This window comes from Nuphar pumila, chromosome 11 (genome assembly GCF_984573655.1).
Source record: "Nuphar pumila chromosome 11, dmNupPumi1.hap1.1, whole genome shotgun sequence".
Taxonomy (NCBI): domain Eukaryota; kingdom Viridiplantae; phylum Streptophyta; class Magnoliopsida; order Nymphaeales; family Nymphaeaceae; genus Nuphar; species Nuphar pumila.
Genome location: NC_143259.1, coordinates 9,032,039 through 9,050,686, shown reverse-complemented (window position 1 = coordinate 9,050,686; position 18,648 = coordinate 9,032,039). Strand labels below are relative to the sequence as shown.

Sequence of the window (18,648 nt, the reverse complement as noted above, 5' to 3'; positions counted from 1 at the left end):
CTTGCATGAATGTGGAACATGGGAAGTTGTTCCCAGACCACCCGACAAAAATGTTGTCGGATGCAAATGGGTCTACAAAATCAAGTACAAGCCAGATGGAACTATTGAACGATATAAAGCAAGGCTTGTAGCAAAAGGATTCACTCAAGAAGCAGGGCAAGATTATGATGAGACTTTTAGTCCAGTTGTAAGAATGGGAACGATTCAAATTATCATTTCCCTGGCTATTGAACATGGATGGAAGTTGAGCCAGCTTGATGTAAAAAATGCATTCTTACATGGGGATTTGAAGGAGGAGGTATACATGGAACAACCCCCTGGATATCAAGAACAAAATTGTAAAACCCATGTATGCAGGTTAAAAAGAGCCATCTACGGCCTGAAGCAAGCCTCTCGCTCTTGGTTTGATAGCTTCTCATCTGAAATTCAGAAACATGGATTTTCACGTTCCATGCTGGACCACTCATTATTTATTTTTAAAAGCCAGTCTGTGACCACTCTATTATTAATTTATGTCGATGATATTATCATCACAGGAAACTCTGCGGACCACATTCAAGAAATAAAAGACTTATTAGGTCAAAGGTTCAAAATGAAAGACCTTGGAGTTCTACGCTATTTCCTTGGTGTAGAAGTTGACAACCAGGCTCATGGATTGACACTCACTCAACACAAGTACACCGTAGATGTTCTCAGCAAGACAGGCATGAAAGACTGCAAACCTCTAGGAACTCCGAGTGTACTTCATCAAAAACTTAGCGCTCATGATGGAGATCTGTGTGATGACCCCACCAGGTATCGCAGCATAATAGGAATGTTACAATACCTCACATTCACTAGACCTGATATTGTTTATTCAGTCAATCAAGTGTCTCAATTTATGCATGCGCCACGTACTGGACATATGGAAGCGGTCAAGAGGATCCTTAGATATCTGAAAGGGACTATTGGGGATGGATTGATATATTTACCACAGTCCCATGGCCAAAACGAGCACGAAATTGCTGTATATTGTGATGCAGATTGGGCAGGAGATCCCGACGAAAGAAGATCTACATCAGGATATTGTGCCTTCATTGTAAGAAATTTAGTCTCTTGGAGCAGTAGAAAACAAAAAGCTATCGCTAGATCAAGCACTGAGGCTGAATATAGATCCATGGCTGCTGCCACTGCCGAAGTCACATGGATCAGGCATCTTCTAACTGAAGTAGGAGAAAAGATCTCCCACACTGCCTTGTTCTGCGACAATCAAAGTGCTATCAGTATGTCATTCAATCCAGTACATCACAGTCGTGCCAAACACATTGAGATCGACCAATACTTTGTGAGACAGAAGGTTGAAGAAAAAGAGATTGAACCTGAGTTTGTCAGTACTGAAAGACAGGTTGCAGACATATTTACAAAAGGGTTAACCAAGGATCGCTTTTGGATGCTTAAAAGCAAGTTGTTCATGGTCCAAAACCATGATCAACTCGAGGGGGGGTGAAAAAGGTGCATAGGATCCGATCCATGGATCCGATCCATGTACCTTTTCTATGTAACATGTAATGTAATTTTTTGTTTTTCATTTATCGGGTCTGGATACACCAGACCCGGACCCATACCTTAATGTAACTTAAATACCTAAGTTTAGGTCACGATTTCATATAGAAATCGTGACAGCCGAAGTCGCTCTCTCCCTCTCTATTTCTCTTCTCTTTCTCAATACAGGAACCGAGAGAAAAATTTACAAGTTGTTATGGTGGTATATGTGGATGACATCATTCTTACAGGAGATGATGTGAAAGCTATTGAAGCCACAAAGACTCATCTTCAAAAACACTTTGTTACAAAAAGACCTTGGTTCATTCAGGTATTTTCTGGGTATAGAAGTTGCTAGGAGCTGTGAAGGGATGGTTTTGTCTCAACGGAAGTATGTTCTTGACTTATTAAAGGAAACGGGCATGTTGGGAGCTAAACCAGCAAATATTCCCATGGACCATAAAGTTCAGTTGTTTGAAGAAGGGTCAAAACTAGTTGATAGCAAAAGCTATCGCTCCCTAGTAGGGAAGCTATTATATGTAACTGTGACCAGGCCAGATATTGCTTTAGCAGTAAGCAAAGTTAGCCAGTTTTTGGACAAACCAACTGAGGTACACTGGAATGCAGCCATAATGATTCTTAGATATCTAAAATCCTCTCCTGGAAAGGGGTTATTGTTCAGGAAAGGTGAAACTCTGGAGATAGTAGCCTATTTTGATGCTGACTATGCTGGATCTGTAGTAGATAGAAAATCTACCACAGGATTCTGTGTGTTTTTGGGAGACAACTTGATTTCGTGGAGAAGTAAGAAACAAAATGTGGTTTCCAGGTCGAGTGCAAAATCAGAATATCGGGCTATGGCCCAAACAACTGCTGAATTGATGTGGGTTCGCACTGTTCTTCATGATCTCCAGGTGAAGTTTTCCTCTCCAATGTCCATGATGTGCGATAACAAAGCGGCGACATATATAGCAAACAATCATGTCTTTCATGAGAGAACAAAGCACATTGAGGTTGATTGCCACTATGTAAGAGATATGATTCAAGCTGGTCATATCACTACCAAATACCTAAAGTCGGAAGACCAAGTTTACAAAGCCTCTTGCTAGGCCAAATTTCTCAAAATGTTGTGACAAGCTGAGCATGATTGATAAGGACTTTTATATTGAGAATAGTTGAGAATAGGTGTTTTTTAGGTTAAAGTTCTTTTATATTAGAGGTGTTTTGAATTTTTGTTTTCATAAGGACTTATTTGTAATTTTTCCTTTTAGCCTCTCTCTATTTAATATAGAGAGAAGACCTACTCAAAGGTAACGAAAATAAGTTTCTGTGCAGCCGACTCTCTTTCTCTCTCTCTCTCTCTCTACACAGGTGGCTGCTTCCGCTGCTTCCTTCTACACTTTTCATGTTTCTTATCATGTTTTAAATGTGTTTCTTCTCACACTTCCACTCACTTCCCGTGTGTTTTCTCTAAATTGGTAACCATCATCATTAGATTTTAACAAAAGTTTAATTCTTTTACTAAAAAATCATGAAATATAAGAATAATCAATTTTATTTTAATTTTTATTTGCTATTGCTTTTCCAAGCATCCAATTCTCAATAATATTCATTATTTTTTACTTATGATTCAAGCCTATAAGTGGTTTATGTGTATGAGTTTTGTATTGACTAATAAGTGGTCATTGTGTTCTTGTATAAGAGGCATCTATTTGTATTTTTTTTCTCTTTCATTACGTGGCATCAGAGCCTTGGTGCTTCTTGATTGTTCATTGTATTTGAAGATAGCATGATGGACTGTGAAAATTGTAGGAGCGTTGGTTCGTTGCTTCAGGAAGTGTGTGATCAACCGTCTTCATCTCTTTCTATTTTGTTTGTTCTTTCATTACAACACTGACACTATTTATATTTTGAATGAAAAAAGTAAGTTGGGTGTACATGGGCATATGGTGAATTATCAATTTGACAACATATGAAGTCTACAATTTTAACCTGGTAGAGAAAATGGTCATCATACATTTAATTATCTTCTAGCAACACATATGACTGGTAGACTGCTTTTACACACGAAGGTTGCATTTGTTCTTACAATTAAAAGAAATGTTATTGGTTGTTGGAATTTAGGGAAGGTGATACCATAGTATGCATCCTGATGTATTGGGTAAAATCATAGTCACAGATATCGATGATATTTTGAAAATATCGCGATATTATTGCTTATGTTCATCAAACAATATTACAGGTAAAATATCGCCAAATAAAGAAAAAAACACCTTTATTGTTATTGTTTTTACTTATTTTCTACATCTTAAAGGTGTTTTTCTTCTTTATTTTGCATGTTTTACTTGTTTCTTTCAATATATATATATATATATTTTATTAACTAAACATGATATTTTCTTACTTATTTTTGTTATTATATATGTATTTTATTTTTTTATGCCACAAGATTTTTCCGATATTTATCACCAAACCTATAATATCACGAGAAATAGCCTCGCCAAGATATAGCCAATACTGATATTTGAGACTATGTGTAAAATAGGCATAAAGAGCCTGATGTGGTAATTTATCCAAGGCTATGTCACACGGACTCGACTAGGGAGACTGTAAGGAAACGACTTTGAATGCATTAGGTTCAATAATGAACCAATACACATGCACATGAAGTGCGCATATACCCACTAAAGGGGAAAACACAAGCACATAATCTGCTAACACATAAACCCACAAAAAGGGCAAAAATGCCTATTAGGCTATGTCACACGGACTCGGCTCCAAGGTTGCCGCACCCGCGTCGACACGCACCGACACGAGTGCGGCTCGGACTCGGTCAACCCGACCTTGGGTGTGGTCAACGCACCCAGGGTCATTTTGGTCCATTTTTTGGAAATTTTTTTTTTGATTTTTTTTTTATAAAATTTTCTGGGCTACAGCTGTATGGAAAAAAACCTATCACAACTAAAAAACCTGTACACTTTCAAGTTTTAAGTACAGAATGGGCACAACTCAAGTTTTTGTGGTTTTTTCCTGTATGAAGAAAGTGAATTATTACAGTGTATGAAAAAAGTGCCCAAAAGTGAATTATTCCTGTATGAAGAAAGTGTACAGAATGCCTTCACAACTCATCACCTGTCCCCTAATGGGCACAACTTTGACCGAGTCTTATATATATAGCCGAGTCCCCGTGTCCAAAATTTTTGGAATTGCGCCGCACCCGTGTCGCACCCGCACCCGCACCCGCACCCGCACCCATGTGACATAGCTATTAGGCATAACTTAATATTATTGAAGAGAAGAAGGGTGTAACACCCATTACAATGGAGCAAAAGCTCCTCCAAGAAGTAACAAATACATGGGGGAAAGCCCCTATTTATAAGCCTTTGAGGAGCTACATTGGGGGCTCCCAAAGGAGTCGTTGGGGGCTCCCCAACGACTCTTTGGGGAGCCCTCCAATGTGGTACAGACCACAAAAAAATAAATTTAGAAAAAATAAAAGAGAAAATACAATCATATTCCAAAACGGAATATGCGTAAAATGACTAAACTACCCCTACGGTTAATATAGGAAAATATATATTTTATATATATAAATAGGAAGATACATATACATATATACCATATATGTATATGTATCATCTTATATATATATAAAATATATCTAATTACAATAATTGATGAGTACATTTTAACACCCCCCCTTAAACTTTGCGTGGGGAAACGAAAAGATTGAAAAAAGTCGCAAGACTCCAAGAGGCTTCGGTGAGGATGCCATTGAAATTTGCAAATGCCTTCCTCCAATTGTCTTCTAATGGTGAATACATTTCCCGATCTATCCAGGGTGCTTTTTTTTATCCCATCTCCAAGATCCTGTGGAATAATAACAAAAAAACAAGTAAAAAATATCTTTGCACTTTACTCAAATGGAGCATTCCTAACAAGATGAATTAATCAAAACCATATCGAATGACTCACCCACAAAACAATGGTGCAAAAAATATAACTTATGCATAGTAATTTGAAGCACATGATATGATAATTACTTTAGCATGAAAAGAAAATTTAGAAACCAACATTTCAAAAACATATATCATGTTAAAGAGAGAGAGGAAACGAATTACAAGAATGCATAATGCTTTCACAAGCTCTAAAAATGGTCAAAACACAACCCCACAATGGGGAATAAAGCAATGGTCCGCCATGGGACCCCATAAGAAGCTCATAATGAAGTGCCAAACAAGAGCGACAAAATCTCTAAGATTAAGCACAGAAGCACTCACATATACAAGAGCCCACTAATGGGAAAAATAGACCACAAAAGTGGTCAAACACACAAGAGAGGTGGAAAAATATATTTCACTCATAAAAGGCTTCATAAGAAGCTTATAAAGAGGTATGAATTAATTCAATCATTTTGAGAGAACCATATGCATTTTGCAATGCATAATCTACACATTTCTCTATTTTAGTAGGGAACCTTACACATTTAGGAACATCTCACTCAAATGATTGCAATTATAAAAATTCATTTTGCATATTAAATACAAATGTGACCAAAACCATAAGCACTTAATATGTAGATTAAATGCCAAAATATTAAATTGGTTTCCAAATATGCATATCAATGATATGATTCACTAGAATATCTTAAAACACAAGTTATAAATGAAATTTTGCAAATTTCAACAATAGTTCATTCACTACAAACAACTACCTCATTAGTCCTCCAAAACCCATAAATCAAGTGTGTAAGCTACTAGATCAAGAACATAAATATAATGCCTTTAAAGGCCAAAGACACACACAAAGGTGTGTAAAAGAACCTCTTGTCTACATGTAATAATACTTGAAATGAGTGCATCAACGACAAGAACAAGAGAATACACGCCAACATGGACCAAAAGCATCTCTTGTCTACGTAAAAATACACTCAAGATCAAGTATATTCAACTACTAGAACAAGAGTATCAAGCCAACCATGGGCTAAAACACAATACATCTCTTGTCTATATAAAATGACACTTGAAATGAGTGAAAGAAGCCAACCATGGGCATACTTCTCAACAACTAGAACAATGACACAAATGCCAACATGGACTAAAATCACACACCATGGTGTGAATCAACGTGCCTTGTCTACATATAATAACACTTAAGACAAGTGTGTTCAGCTACTAGACCAAGAGAACAAAGCCAACAAAGGGCTACCAACAAAGGTGTAATAAAATTTGTGTCTACATATGATGACACTTAGATGAGAGGTATAAGAGGAGAAGACTTTTGAGGCAATAAAACTTGTAATGACAAACATATAAATAAAACCTTGGACAATATTTTGAAAATAGATACGTGCACATACGCACAACAAGAACACTTGAAACACTTGTGCACAAAAAGCACAAAACACGAACTCACAAATGTGCAAATGCACTCATAAGATTCATAAGCAACAAAAGGTTGAGCAATAGTCCCAAAACCCTTGAATTTAATATACCTTAAAACATTTAAGGTTCCAAACACCATATATCCATCACATTTATGTATAGATAAGAGCATCCATAAGATCAATGGCCAAAAGAAAATGAGTGACGCACTCATAATTAGAGATCATATAACAAATCATTCTAGAGTCCCAAGGTGCCCATAACTCACCTCAACAACCATCTATAATATGGCAAGTGGACAATCTAAAATGACATAACACAAGGTGCCCATAACTCACCTCAATAATCATCTCTAATATAACAATAAAGCCATAAAAAAGGATTGATGCATCATATAACTTGTGATGGATAGAAGATAAATGGCATAAAACGGCAATGAACTCTTAGGGAAATCATTTTCCAAATATGTGATTTTACAAAGTGGGCCGATTCAAAGGTCCAACATAATTAATCACAACAATATGCCTTATAACAATATTTTTTGCATAAACACGAAATTATGTTTAATCATGATCATTATAAAAAAGACTTAATAAACACAACATGAAATATATAAGCAATGTTATGTGTGAGAACGGATTTGAAATAATCCAAGAATCAAATCAAGCCTTTATAAATTGCAATTATATGCATACCAAGATGTAGAATAGCAATAATCTTAAATGAGCAAATTTAGGACAACATGTAACAAGGTATTGCGGAAGCACTTATAACGATAAGAGAAACAATCTCACAAGTCCATTAAGGGACAAAAAAACAAGCCCTAAAGAAGGCAATATAAACATCTCTTTATTGAAAAGAGAGTACCATGTGAAAATGTCTATGAAGAGACAATACGCATACAAGCATAAATACTTTATAAAAGAAGTGCACGAAGATACTCTCTCAACACTTGAACAAAATACGCAAAAACTGTAAAAGTAACAAACATACAATAATGCATGTATTTCATAAAAAGAAGCAAATGCTTGATACTCTCAAGCTTTCATAAAGATGATAATATTTAAGAAGTCTCATAAAACCCAATATTGTTATTTAAAAAGAAGCTTATAGCAATCATGAAATCTTCTCAAAGAGTATATACTCATAAGAAGATTCACAAGGATCAAAAGGCCTCTCAAAGAGAGATCCAACACAAAAAAAACAAATCCCCAAATGAGGGTACATACAAAAGGAAGAGGGAAAACTTTATTAAAGTGGAGAAAATCCCAAAAAGAATAATAGGATTGCGTTATGGCATAAATCTATAAACAAAAAATCATAGTATTATATGACTTAATAGATTATAACCAACTCCTAATTAATGAAGACCATAAATTTTATAATAAAGCATATTCTTGAAATTGAATTGAAGAATGTAAAGAGAATAACCATATTTTATGAGATCATTTTTAAAACTTAATTCAACCAGTATTATAAAATGCCTTCTTAATCAAACACTGCTCGTATGAAAAAGAACTCATTAGGTAGGAAAATAAAACATCATTTTTCAAAGACACATGATATTATGAAAAGCCTCATATAGGACATTTTAGAGGGTAAACACATACCTTTAATATGAAATAATTATGATGAGAGTATGTGAGCAATGCTACATATCTCACAAACATTTTACTTCTAACATAACTTTTTTTAAAAAACTTATTTTTCAAGAAAAGACATAAGAAAGAGAATAATATAAAAAGTTCAATGGAATGTTAAGAATCCAAACTCATAATGACAAGACAACACATATGCAAAAACATATCTAATTTTTTATAATGCACAATACTTAAAGAAATATAATGCATACAAAATAATTTTAAGAAGCAAAAGAGAGAAACGAGAACTTCACCATTCTTCTTTAAACTTTCTTGAATAACACGCTTCCCAATGCAACAAAGAGCAACTCGATCCCAACCTTGCTCTGATACCATGTAAGGAAACAACTTTGAATGCATTAGGTTCAATAATGAACCAATACACATGCACATGAAGTGCGCATATACCCACTAAAGGGGAAAACACAAGCACATAATCTGCTAACACATAAACCCACAAAAGGGGCAAAAATGCCTATTAGGCATAACTTAATATTATTGAAGAGAAGAAGAGTGTAACACCCATTACAATGGAGCAAAAGCTCCTCCAAGAAGTAACAAATACATGGGGGAAAGCCCCTATTTATAAGCCTTTGAGGATCTACATTCGGGGCTCCCAAAGGAGTCGTTGGGAGCCCCCAACGACTCTTTGGGGAGCCCTCCAATGTGGCGCAAACCACAAAAAAATAAATTTAGAAAAAATAAAATAAAAAATAAAAGAGAAAATACAATCATATTCCAAAACAGAATATGCATAAAATGACTAAACTACCCCTACGGCTAATATAGGAAAATATATATTATATATATATAAATAGGAAGATATATATACATATATACCATATATGTATATGTATCATCTTATATATATAAAATATATCTAATTACAATAATTGATGAGTACATTTTAACAGAGACGCCGCACCCGAGTCGACACGGGTGCGGCTTAGGACACGGCCCGGACTCGGTCAACGAATTGAGGCCGAGTCCGTCCTCGTTTTATACTCGGTCAATGTTGACCGAGTCTATATTCGTCTATTTTAGGGTGAAAAAACTAAAAAAAATGATTTATATATATATATATATATATAAAGAGACTGCTATGCACAATGCACAGTGACTGTGTTGTGCATAGACTGTGCTGTATTCACAGTCACGCACTTTTTTTTAAAATAAATAAATAATATATATATATATATATATATATATATAGCCGAGTCCCCGTGTCCAAAATTTTTAAAATTACGCCGCACCCACACCCATGTGACATAGATCCAAGGAAATACCGTCATGTGGTTTTCAACATAGGCAAACCATTAGTTTCTACCGTAGTCACAAATATTGGTATCGACTATATCTCGGCAAGGCTATTTCTCACGATATTATAGGTTTGGTGATAAATCTTGAAAAAATATCGGGGCTTAAAAAATATAAAAGATAACAATAGTAAGTAGGAAAAGATCATGTTTAGACAAAAAATACATAAATAATAAAAGAAATAAGTAAAAAATGTAAAAGAAAGAAAAAAACATATTTAAAATTTTAAAAATAAATAAAAATAATAAAACTAATTGATAATATCATGATATTCTCATAATAATATCATAATATTATCAAATTGGTGATATTTTTAAAATATTGTGATATTTTACCTATATCATCGTTTGTTGAATTTACAGCTATAATATCACCGATATCTGTGATTATGGTTTCTCCTTCCCTCCTAAGAGGAGCCAAAGATGGAGTTAATAATTATCCTTCTACGTGAATATGAAATTTTGATTCAGACTGCTTCCAAGCACAAGTAGAAGAGATTAAATATTGTGTAAGACAACTCCGAAGTACAGGTAAAAGAAAGTGAGGTAGAAGTAAAATATATATTATGTCTACAGGTACAACAGAATGCAGATTAGTTCTTGATGCTTTTAGTGGGATGAGTAAAATTATTTGACCGGCTTTAACTTCAACATCCATCAATTGAAGTAGGTGAACACTATGAGAATAAAAAATGAAAAAGTTTAAGTAATATGAATGCATTACATTTTCTTATTATTCATAAGATTTCATGCGAAAGCCAAAACTGGATGCTGTGAAGATACTAAGATACCTTGGAGGCGTAGATCTTGTTAAATATATATATATATATATATATATATAGAGATGTGTGTATATATATATATATATTTATATATATAAAAATCTGTAATTCCTTTGTATTGCCAGATAGGGGTATTTTGGTCTTTTCATTTGTGCAATAAGTTTATTAGAAACAACTTTTTTTTATCTTTTTTATTCTTTCTTTTTGAGATGCATTGGAGACCCCACCATTGGATTCGTTGGGAGCTCCCCAACGACTCCAAGTATGGGGAGCTCCCAATGGCTCCCTCTCCTTTTTCTTGTATATATATATGGGTGTCTTCCCTTCATTTGTAAGTAGTTCTCTCTCTCTCTTTCTCAATAATATTTATCTTTTTGCCTTTTGACAATATCCCTTTGTGGATTTATGTGTGTGCACTTAAAGTGCTTGTTTACTCTCTTTGTTTCTTGTCCATTGTTGGACTTGTAAGTGTTCTACACTCGATATTTGTATTTTCGCTTACTTCATTACATGGTATCAACGTTATTTAGGTTCTCTTGATCTTGGAAGCCTTTCTTGTGGTATTTAAAGATCGTGATAAAGGTACTATCACTCACTTTGTCTCAATCTTTTTCTTATTGTCATGGAGCATAAATCAAGGGTGGAGCTCTCCTTCAAGCTTAATGGATCAAACTACTTGATGTGGACATCGGCTATGGAGAATCACCTTAGAGGGAAAAAACTTTGGGGCTTTGTGATGTGAACCTCTCTTGAACCATCATTGAAGCTCACCAAAATCGAAGGTGTTGAAAAAGCTCTCATTGAGGAGGATAGCCTTAAAGCCATTCATGATCATCAAATAAAGATAAAAGATTAAGAAAGTAACTACGCTAAGATTTTGGCGTAGTTTATGAACAATGTTGACATAAGGATTTGTGCCAACATTGCTAAGTTTAGAAGAGCCAATGAAGCTTGGTTCTTCCTTAAGGGTATGTATACCCAAAAAGATCTTACTAGACAATATTTTTGTCAAGATAAAATTAGATCCACTAAACAAGAGGACATGTATGTCCGTGATTATGTTAGTACTTTGTCCCTTCTTTGGGATGAATTAACTCTTCTTGAGCCTAAATGGGTGGCTCCCAAAGACATTGAAACGAGAATAGAGCAAATTGAAAAAGAGCATTTTTTTCAATTCCTTAATGGTGTAAGACCAAAATTTGAACAAGTGAAGGCATCTCTTCTTCATAGGAGCAAGGCTATGCCTATTGAAGATGCTCTTGCCGAAGTATGCCAAGAAGAAACTCGTATTGGCATGACTCAAGGATGATATTTTGGCCGTTACTAGGCCGGGTTCCAATGTAAAAACCTATAAGTCACCTCACTTTGCAAAAACTAATAACCATGAAAATTGACCCAACTATAATAGTGGTTATAGGAAGGGTTTCACTTGCCATTATTGTAATGAACCAGGACATATTAGACTGGTATGTCCTAAGCTTAAGAGTAAAGTTGCTTCCATTAGTGAAATCACACCTAAGAAAGAAGAAGCAAACAAAAATGGAGGAGATATTAAAGATACACTTAATCAAATATCGAAGACACTTCCAAATCATCTTCAACTGTGGGTGCCGCCAGTGCATCGTCCTCATTTCCTCCAAGTATGTAGATTCTTGACTCAGGTGCCTCTTTTCATATGACACCTCATAAGAATATTCTTTCTAAAGTTTATTCTAATCCTTCCCCATCTTATGTTTCAACAACCAATGAAACTTCTTTGAAAATAGAAAGTATTGGAACACTTTATTCAAAACATTCTCATAATTTTTTAGTTTTAAAAATAAATTTAAATCTCTTTTTCGTCTCTCAATTTTTTTATCATGGTTGCAAAGTTTCTTTCTCACCTAAAGATTGCACCGTGCAAGATCTCTAGTCAGGGAAGCTGATTGGGCAAAGCCATAGGAGATGCGATCTTTATTTTATAGACTTTTTGTCTTTTCCACCCGTCATTTTGTAAATGTCAAAAGTATTGATGTTTGGCGTAAGAGAATTGGCCACCCTAACTTTTCAAAGATGTCTCTTTTCTCTTTTTTGAGAAATATATGTAATAAAAAAGACATAGCTTGTAAAGATTGCATTTTTTGAAAAATTAAAGCAATTCCATTTTTCCAAAGAATTTTTGTGTCTACACGGCCTTTTGAATTAGTACATTCGGATGTTTGGGGTCCCTCACCTATCATATCAAAAGGAGGTTTCTCATATTATGTGATTTTGTTGATGATTTCACTAGGTACACATGGATTTATTTTCTAAATCATAATTCCAATGTGTTTTTTTTCTTTAAATAATTTCATATAATGATTAAAAATTAATTCTTAAGCAATTTTTCTATTCTAAGATCGGATTCGGGAGGAGAATATATGTTTAATGATTTTCAAAACTACTTAAAACAAAATGAAATTTGTCATCAAAAGTTTTGCCCTAAAACTCCGCAACAAAATGACTTAGTGGAAAGAAAACATAAACATATAATAGAAACCACTAAGACTCTTTTAATTTTCAAGAATATTCCAAAAAAAATTTGGGCCGAAGTTGTTCTAACTTCAACTTAATTAATAGAACTTCTTCAATCTCATTAAACAATATTTCTCCATTTGAAAAACTTTTTAGAATGACTTTGGATTTTAAAAGACAAAGAATCTTTAGTTGTAGGTGTTATGTTCTTACTCATAAAAATGATAAACTTTCTCCAAAAGCCATTGAGTGTGTTTTCTTAGGCTATGGAGAAAATAAAAATGGATACCGATGTTTGACCTAATAAATAACAAACTTTAGATTTCAAAGGATGTTACTTTTCTTGAAAATGAAAATGGGTTTGAGAGTAAAGAATCAAGATAAAACATTGATTATTCATTTCTATTTGATTTATTACCAAGAAATGATAAGTCTAACTCTATTAAGGTTTTTGAGTCTTTTGACAATGGTTCTAATAATGAACATTCTCTTAATGATAAAGATACTAATCAACATGAGAATTTGAATGAATATATATCAAGTAATACACATGTGTATACTAGACGGGGAGAAGGTAATCCATGTGCTCTTGACAAATTCTCTCAAAACATATCTTTAGAAGAATCCCAACCTAGAAAATCAAATCGTATTTATAATGCACCAAGTAGATTTGTATCCTATGACTCATTCTCTCCAAATTTTAGAGCATGTTTAATAACCCTTCACTCTTACTATAAACCATTTCATTATATTGATGTCAAACAATATCTTCATTGGAATGAAACTATGGAATTTGAACTTAATGCTCTTAAAAAAGCCAACACATGGAAAATAGTTAATCCTCCACTAGTTAAGAAACCTATAGGATATAGATGGGTGTTTAAAGTAAAAACCAAAAGTGATGGATCGTTAGAAAGATATAATGCAATGTTAGTTGCCAAAGGGTATGCTCAAGAATGTAGAATAGATTATGATGAAACCTTTGCCTCGGTTGCTCAAATGACAAGTGTTTGAGCTCTCATTGTCATTGCATCTATTAAAAAATGACTTATTTATCAATTAGATGTTAAAAATGTTTTTTTAAATGGCGATCTTAGTGAGAAAGTTTACATGGAACCTCCTCCTGGGGTGAATTTAAATGAAAAAGTTTTAAAATTAAAAAAGACATTGTATGGTCTTAAACAAGCTCCTAAGGCTAGGTATGACAAATTCAGTAATGTGTTGATTAATTTAGGATTTATATCTTGCTATACTGACACTGCTCTATTTGTCAAGAAAACAGGTGACACTATTGTGATTCTCCTTCTATTTGTTGATGATATGATCATCACAGGAAACGACAAATGAGTGAATGAAATTAAAACAATTTTAAAGAAAACTTTTGATATGTCTGACTTGGGTTTCTTGAGATACTTTTTAGGCATTGAAGTAGCCTACTCACCTAGAGGATATATTCTCTCTCAAATGAAATTAACTGATGATATTTGTGCTAAGTCAGGGATCTCAGGTGAAAAGATGGAGACCCCAAAAGTTATAAATGCTAAATTAAGACTCGAAGATGGTGTTTTACTTGAAGATCCTACTCAATATCGTCAATTAATTGGATACCCGACCTGATATTGCTCATGTTGTTCATGCGGCAAGCTAGTTTCAGCATGCCCTACTACTGTGTACATGGCAGCAGTAATATGGATTATGCGATATATTAAAAAAACTATTTTAAAAGGACTTTTCTTATCCTCTTCCTCATCTTTTTTATTTAACTGCGGATTGGAGAGGTAATACCAATGATAGAATCTCAATTACTGGTTTTTTTATTTTTTTAAGAGATTCGCTAATTTTCTGGAGGTGCAAGAAACAACAAAAAGTATCTCTATCCTCAACCGAAGCCAAATATCGTGTCATTGTTATAACAACAATGGAGATTGTGTGACTTAAAAGTCTTTTCAATGATATGGGTATCCTCATCTCAACTTCATCGAATATATACTGCGACAATAAAAGTGCAATCTACGTTGCAAGCAATCATACCTTAAATGAGCGCACCAAACATATTGAAATGAATTGCCATTATGTTCGTGATGAATATTTAAGAGGAACTATCATTTTTCCATATGTCACATCGGAGTATCAGTTGGCTGACTTCTTCACCAAAGCTCTTCCTACTCGTTTTCTCTTTCTTCTTAGCAAGCTTCTGGTTCTTTTCCCGTAAAGTTTGAAGATGAGTGTTAAAAATATATTTATATATATAAAAATTTGTAATTCCTTTGTATTGCCCAATAGGGGTATTTTGGTCTTTTCACTTATACGATAAATTGTTTATTAAAAACAACTTATTTTTCTTTTTCTTTTTTATCTTTTTTATCTTTTTTATTCTTTCTTTTTAAGATGCATTGGGGACCCGACCATTGGAGTCGTTGGGGCCCCCAACGGTCATAAATATGACCGTTGGGAGCTCCCCAACGACTCCAAGTGTGGGGAGCTCCCAATGGCTCCCTCTTCCTTTTCTTGTATATATATAGGGGTGTTCCCCCTTCATTTGTAAGTAGTTCTCTCTCGCTCTCTCATTCTCAATAATATTTATTTTTTTGCCTTTTGGCATTATCCCTTTGTGAATTTATGTGTGTGCACTTAAAGTGCTTGTTTACTCTCTTTATTTTTGGTCCATTGTTGGACTTGTAAGTGTTCTACACTCGATATTTGTATTTTCGCTTACTTCATTACAGATCTATCAATAGGCATTCTCCATCATTGATCAAGCTGTCAGCTAGAAGCCAAAAACCTTGAATGAATTATTACATGACTTGAATAAAAGTTGGATAAAAGACATCTTACTTGGAGCACCCATGTATCATTGGAACATCACTTCTAAACTTAAATGCAGTTGCTTCTAGCTTTTCCCTCAGGTGAATATGAAAAATCTTCACTTTTGCATTCGCATCCTAATTGCTTCTTGTTTATTCTTCCTTCTTTGGCAACCTAGCTACAAAACAATGTTGTAATTTTATCAAAAGTTTTAAAGATATAAATTTGTTTACTTATGTTAGGAAATCTCAAGAATACTGTCGTATTTGATAATCAAAGTGCAATATCTTGAAAATGTGTCATGGAAAAGTAAACATATTTAAAGCCTCTGTTGTTTCACAGAAGAAATTGTGAGCTATATGATTTTCTCCTACATTTCTCAACTGGTATCCCTTCCAGTTGTTGATGATGCTCTTTCTAATTTTGACCATAAGTTTCTTAACAATGGCATCAGAGAGATGTGTGTTATAAGAAGCAGTTGCAACCTACAGTGGTTTCTTGAATCATTTGAATAACGTCACTATAGAGTTCTTGCAATTACATGTATATCCTGTTTGAATTTGGGAACTTCCCTTGGACATGATATTTCAAACATATGTTTTGACTGATACATTTACTTCCAAAACATATGGATGGTATTTGATGTTTCTTAGCCTGTGTAACATGGACACTTCTAAAATGGCAACACAAGCATGTCGCACCTGCATCGATATGGGTGTGTCACTTGGATATGTCTTCTGCAGTGTCAGGTGCAGTCAACTGCACTAGGATCCAAAGTTTTTGAAATTTCCATGTCGCACCCTTGGCACCTGCACCTATGTAGCATAGTTCTTAGCTTTTTGCGTATATTATATTCTGCTTCTTAGACATTAGCTTTTAGAACCTTTCAGTGAGTACTTTTTTATCAGTGTGCCAAAAAAATATGTTTATTGTGCATGTTTTTGCAGTTAGAGAAGCCCAATAAAATCAGATTAGGAAATTGGGAAGCTGATATTTTATCAAAGGAGCAACTCCAGTATGCTGCCACTGATGCTTATGCTTCTTGGTATCTACATCAGGTGAGAATATAGAACATAGCTTGTCTAGATCCTTCTGTAAAATTCCATTCTGTCTGGATTGGGTTCTTATGAATTTTCCGTTTTGGCCAAGTAGGTGTTGCATGGCTTTCCAGATACACCTGAAACTTCTAATGCTGAAGATAGAGCACATGTTCATGAGGATTGACTCTTCAAATATATAATCTTCAAATTGTGCTGATTCCTTAATGTAAAATTTCAGCTTGTTCCACTTTCCACGAATGTAATTTATTGGTCCTGTATATTCAGTGGAAAATGGTGGACGTATATTTTTGTTTCTATGCATCCTTTTCTTCTATGAGTTGACTGCATGCTTGAAAATGGGATGCGATATATGCATGTAGTCTTTCATCTATAAAAGGCCTTCTAGTGGGACTTGGGAGTCATTATATTCTCATTAAAATGCCATATTTGTTGTTTGCATTCAACAGAACAGATTACCAAATTAATAAACAGGTGCGAGAATTGTCGTGCCAAGCATGAAGTATTTATAGGAAGCATAAAACAACACACATAAGAAGCTGCAGTAGAAGCAAGTACAAAGTAACAGAAAAAGATGGCAGATAAAACTCATGTTTTTTCTAATGCATATTTAAGCATTTTGCCCAACAGTACCCGTCATACCATCATTTCTAAGGTTTTATTATAAAAAATACTTATGAAAATGTTTTTTTCTAACAAGATATCTGCACTTCCGATATCATCAAAAATCTATTTCATATGAGAAAAAGCAGCTTCTCATAAGTTTCGAAAGCGTGAATATGTGCTTTTTCACTTCCAAAGCAATCTTCCAAGTTTTTATAAGTTTCTGGTAACTATGGTTCTCAATGGCCTCCAGCTTATGTTATGTTAGTGCAGCATAGTCCTGTTGAACAATATGTCCTTGTAAAGCAATCATGTGAGCTACTGTGATCTATATTTTTCTTCTGACCTTGAAAGTTCTTATTCTTTAAGTTGACACGTAGGGCTGGTAAAGGAGCCGAGCTTGGGCTTTTCAGGCTCAGCTCGTTAAGGGCACACCCCAGCTCGAGCTCGATTCATGAGTTTGTCACGAGCCAAGCTGGGGCCGAGGTTGTTACTAGCTGAGCTTGGTGAGCTGATCACAAGATGGCTTGTTTTCTTTACAAAATATTTTTAAGTATTTTTAAGCTTGATAATATATATATAATATGTAAAACGATCTGAGCTTGCCATGTTCGTGCTTCTCACGATCTGAGCTGAACGGCGAGCTGCTTGTCTCGTTTCCCAGCCCTAGTTGGCAGGGCTTGTCCTCAAGCCATGATACTCTGCTTCCCAAGTGAAATCTGTTAATGGTGCATTTCATAATCTTCTGTGTTGACTGCATATTTTGCATACTTGGATTTTCTTTTGTGTTTTCTTCTACTAACCGTTTTGAGAAGGTTGGTCTCATGAGCCAAGTTCCCGAGCCTAACTTGAAGACTTCCTCGTATGTTCTTATATAGAAGAATAATATTGCCATTATTATGGCCTAGTCTGTTCTTAAGATCTTGCTTGGTTCCTATTCAGAAAATTAGTTTATCATCTGCATGTGAGCTTTCATTTTTATATTGACATCCAAAAAACTTTTTTATAATAAGAAAAAGTTTCAACCAACAACTTGTATTATATGA

At 34.5% G+C, this 18,648-nt stretch overlaps 1 protein-coding gene across 1 annotated transcript in view; it reads left to right on the top strand.

Moving 5' to 3' along the window:
* LOC149821863 (3'-5' exonuclease-like) overlaps nucleotides 1–17,291 on the top strand; it is a 29,391-nt gene extending 12,100 nt beyond the window's left edge. The window contains exons 5-6 of the mRNA XM_089981078.1: nucleotides 16,889–16,999; nucleotides 17,094–17,291. Coding sequence (XP_089837204.1) covers nucleotides 16,889–16,999; nucleotides 17,094–17,165 — 183 coding nt within the window. The 3' untranslated portion in view covers nucleotides 17,166–17,291. The remainder of the gene's footprint in view (nucleotides 1–16,888; nucleotides 17,000–17,093) is intronic.
* Nucleotides 17,292–18,648: the final 1,357 nt, after the last annotated feature.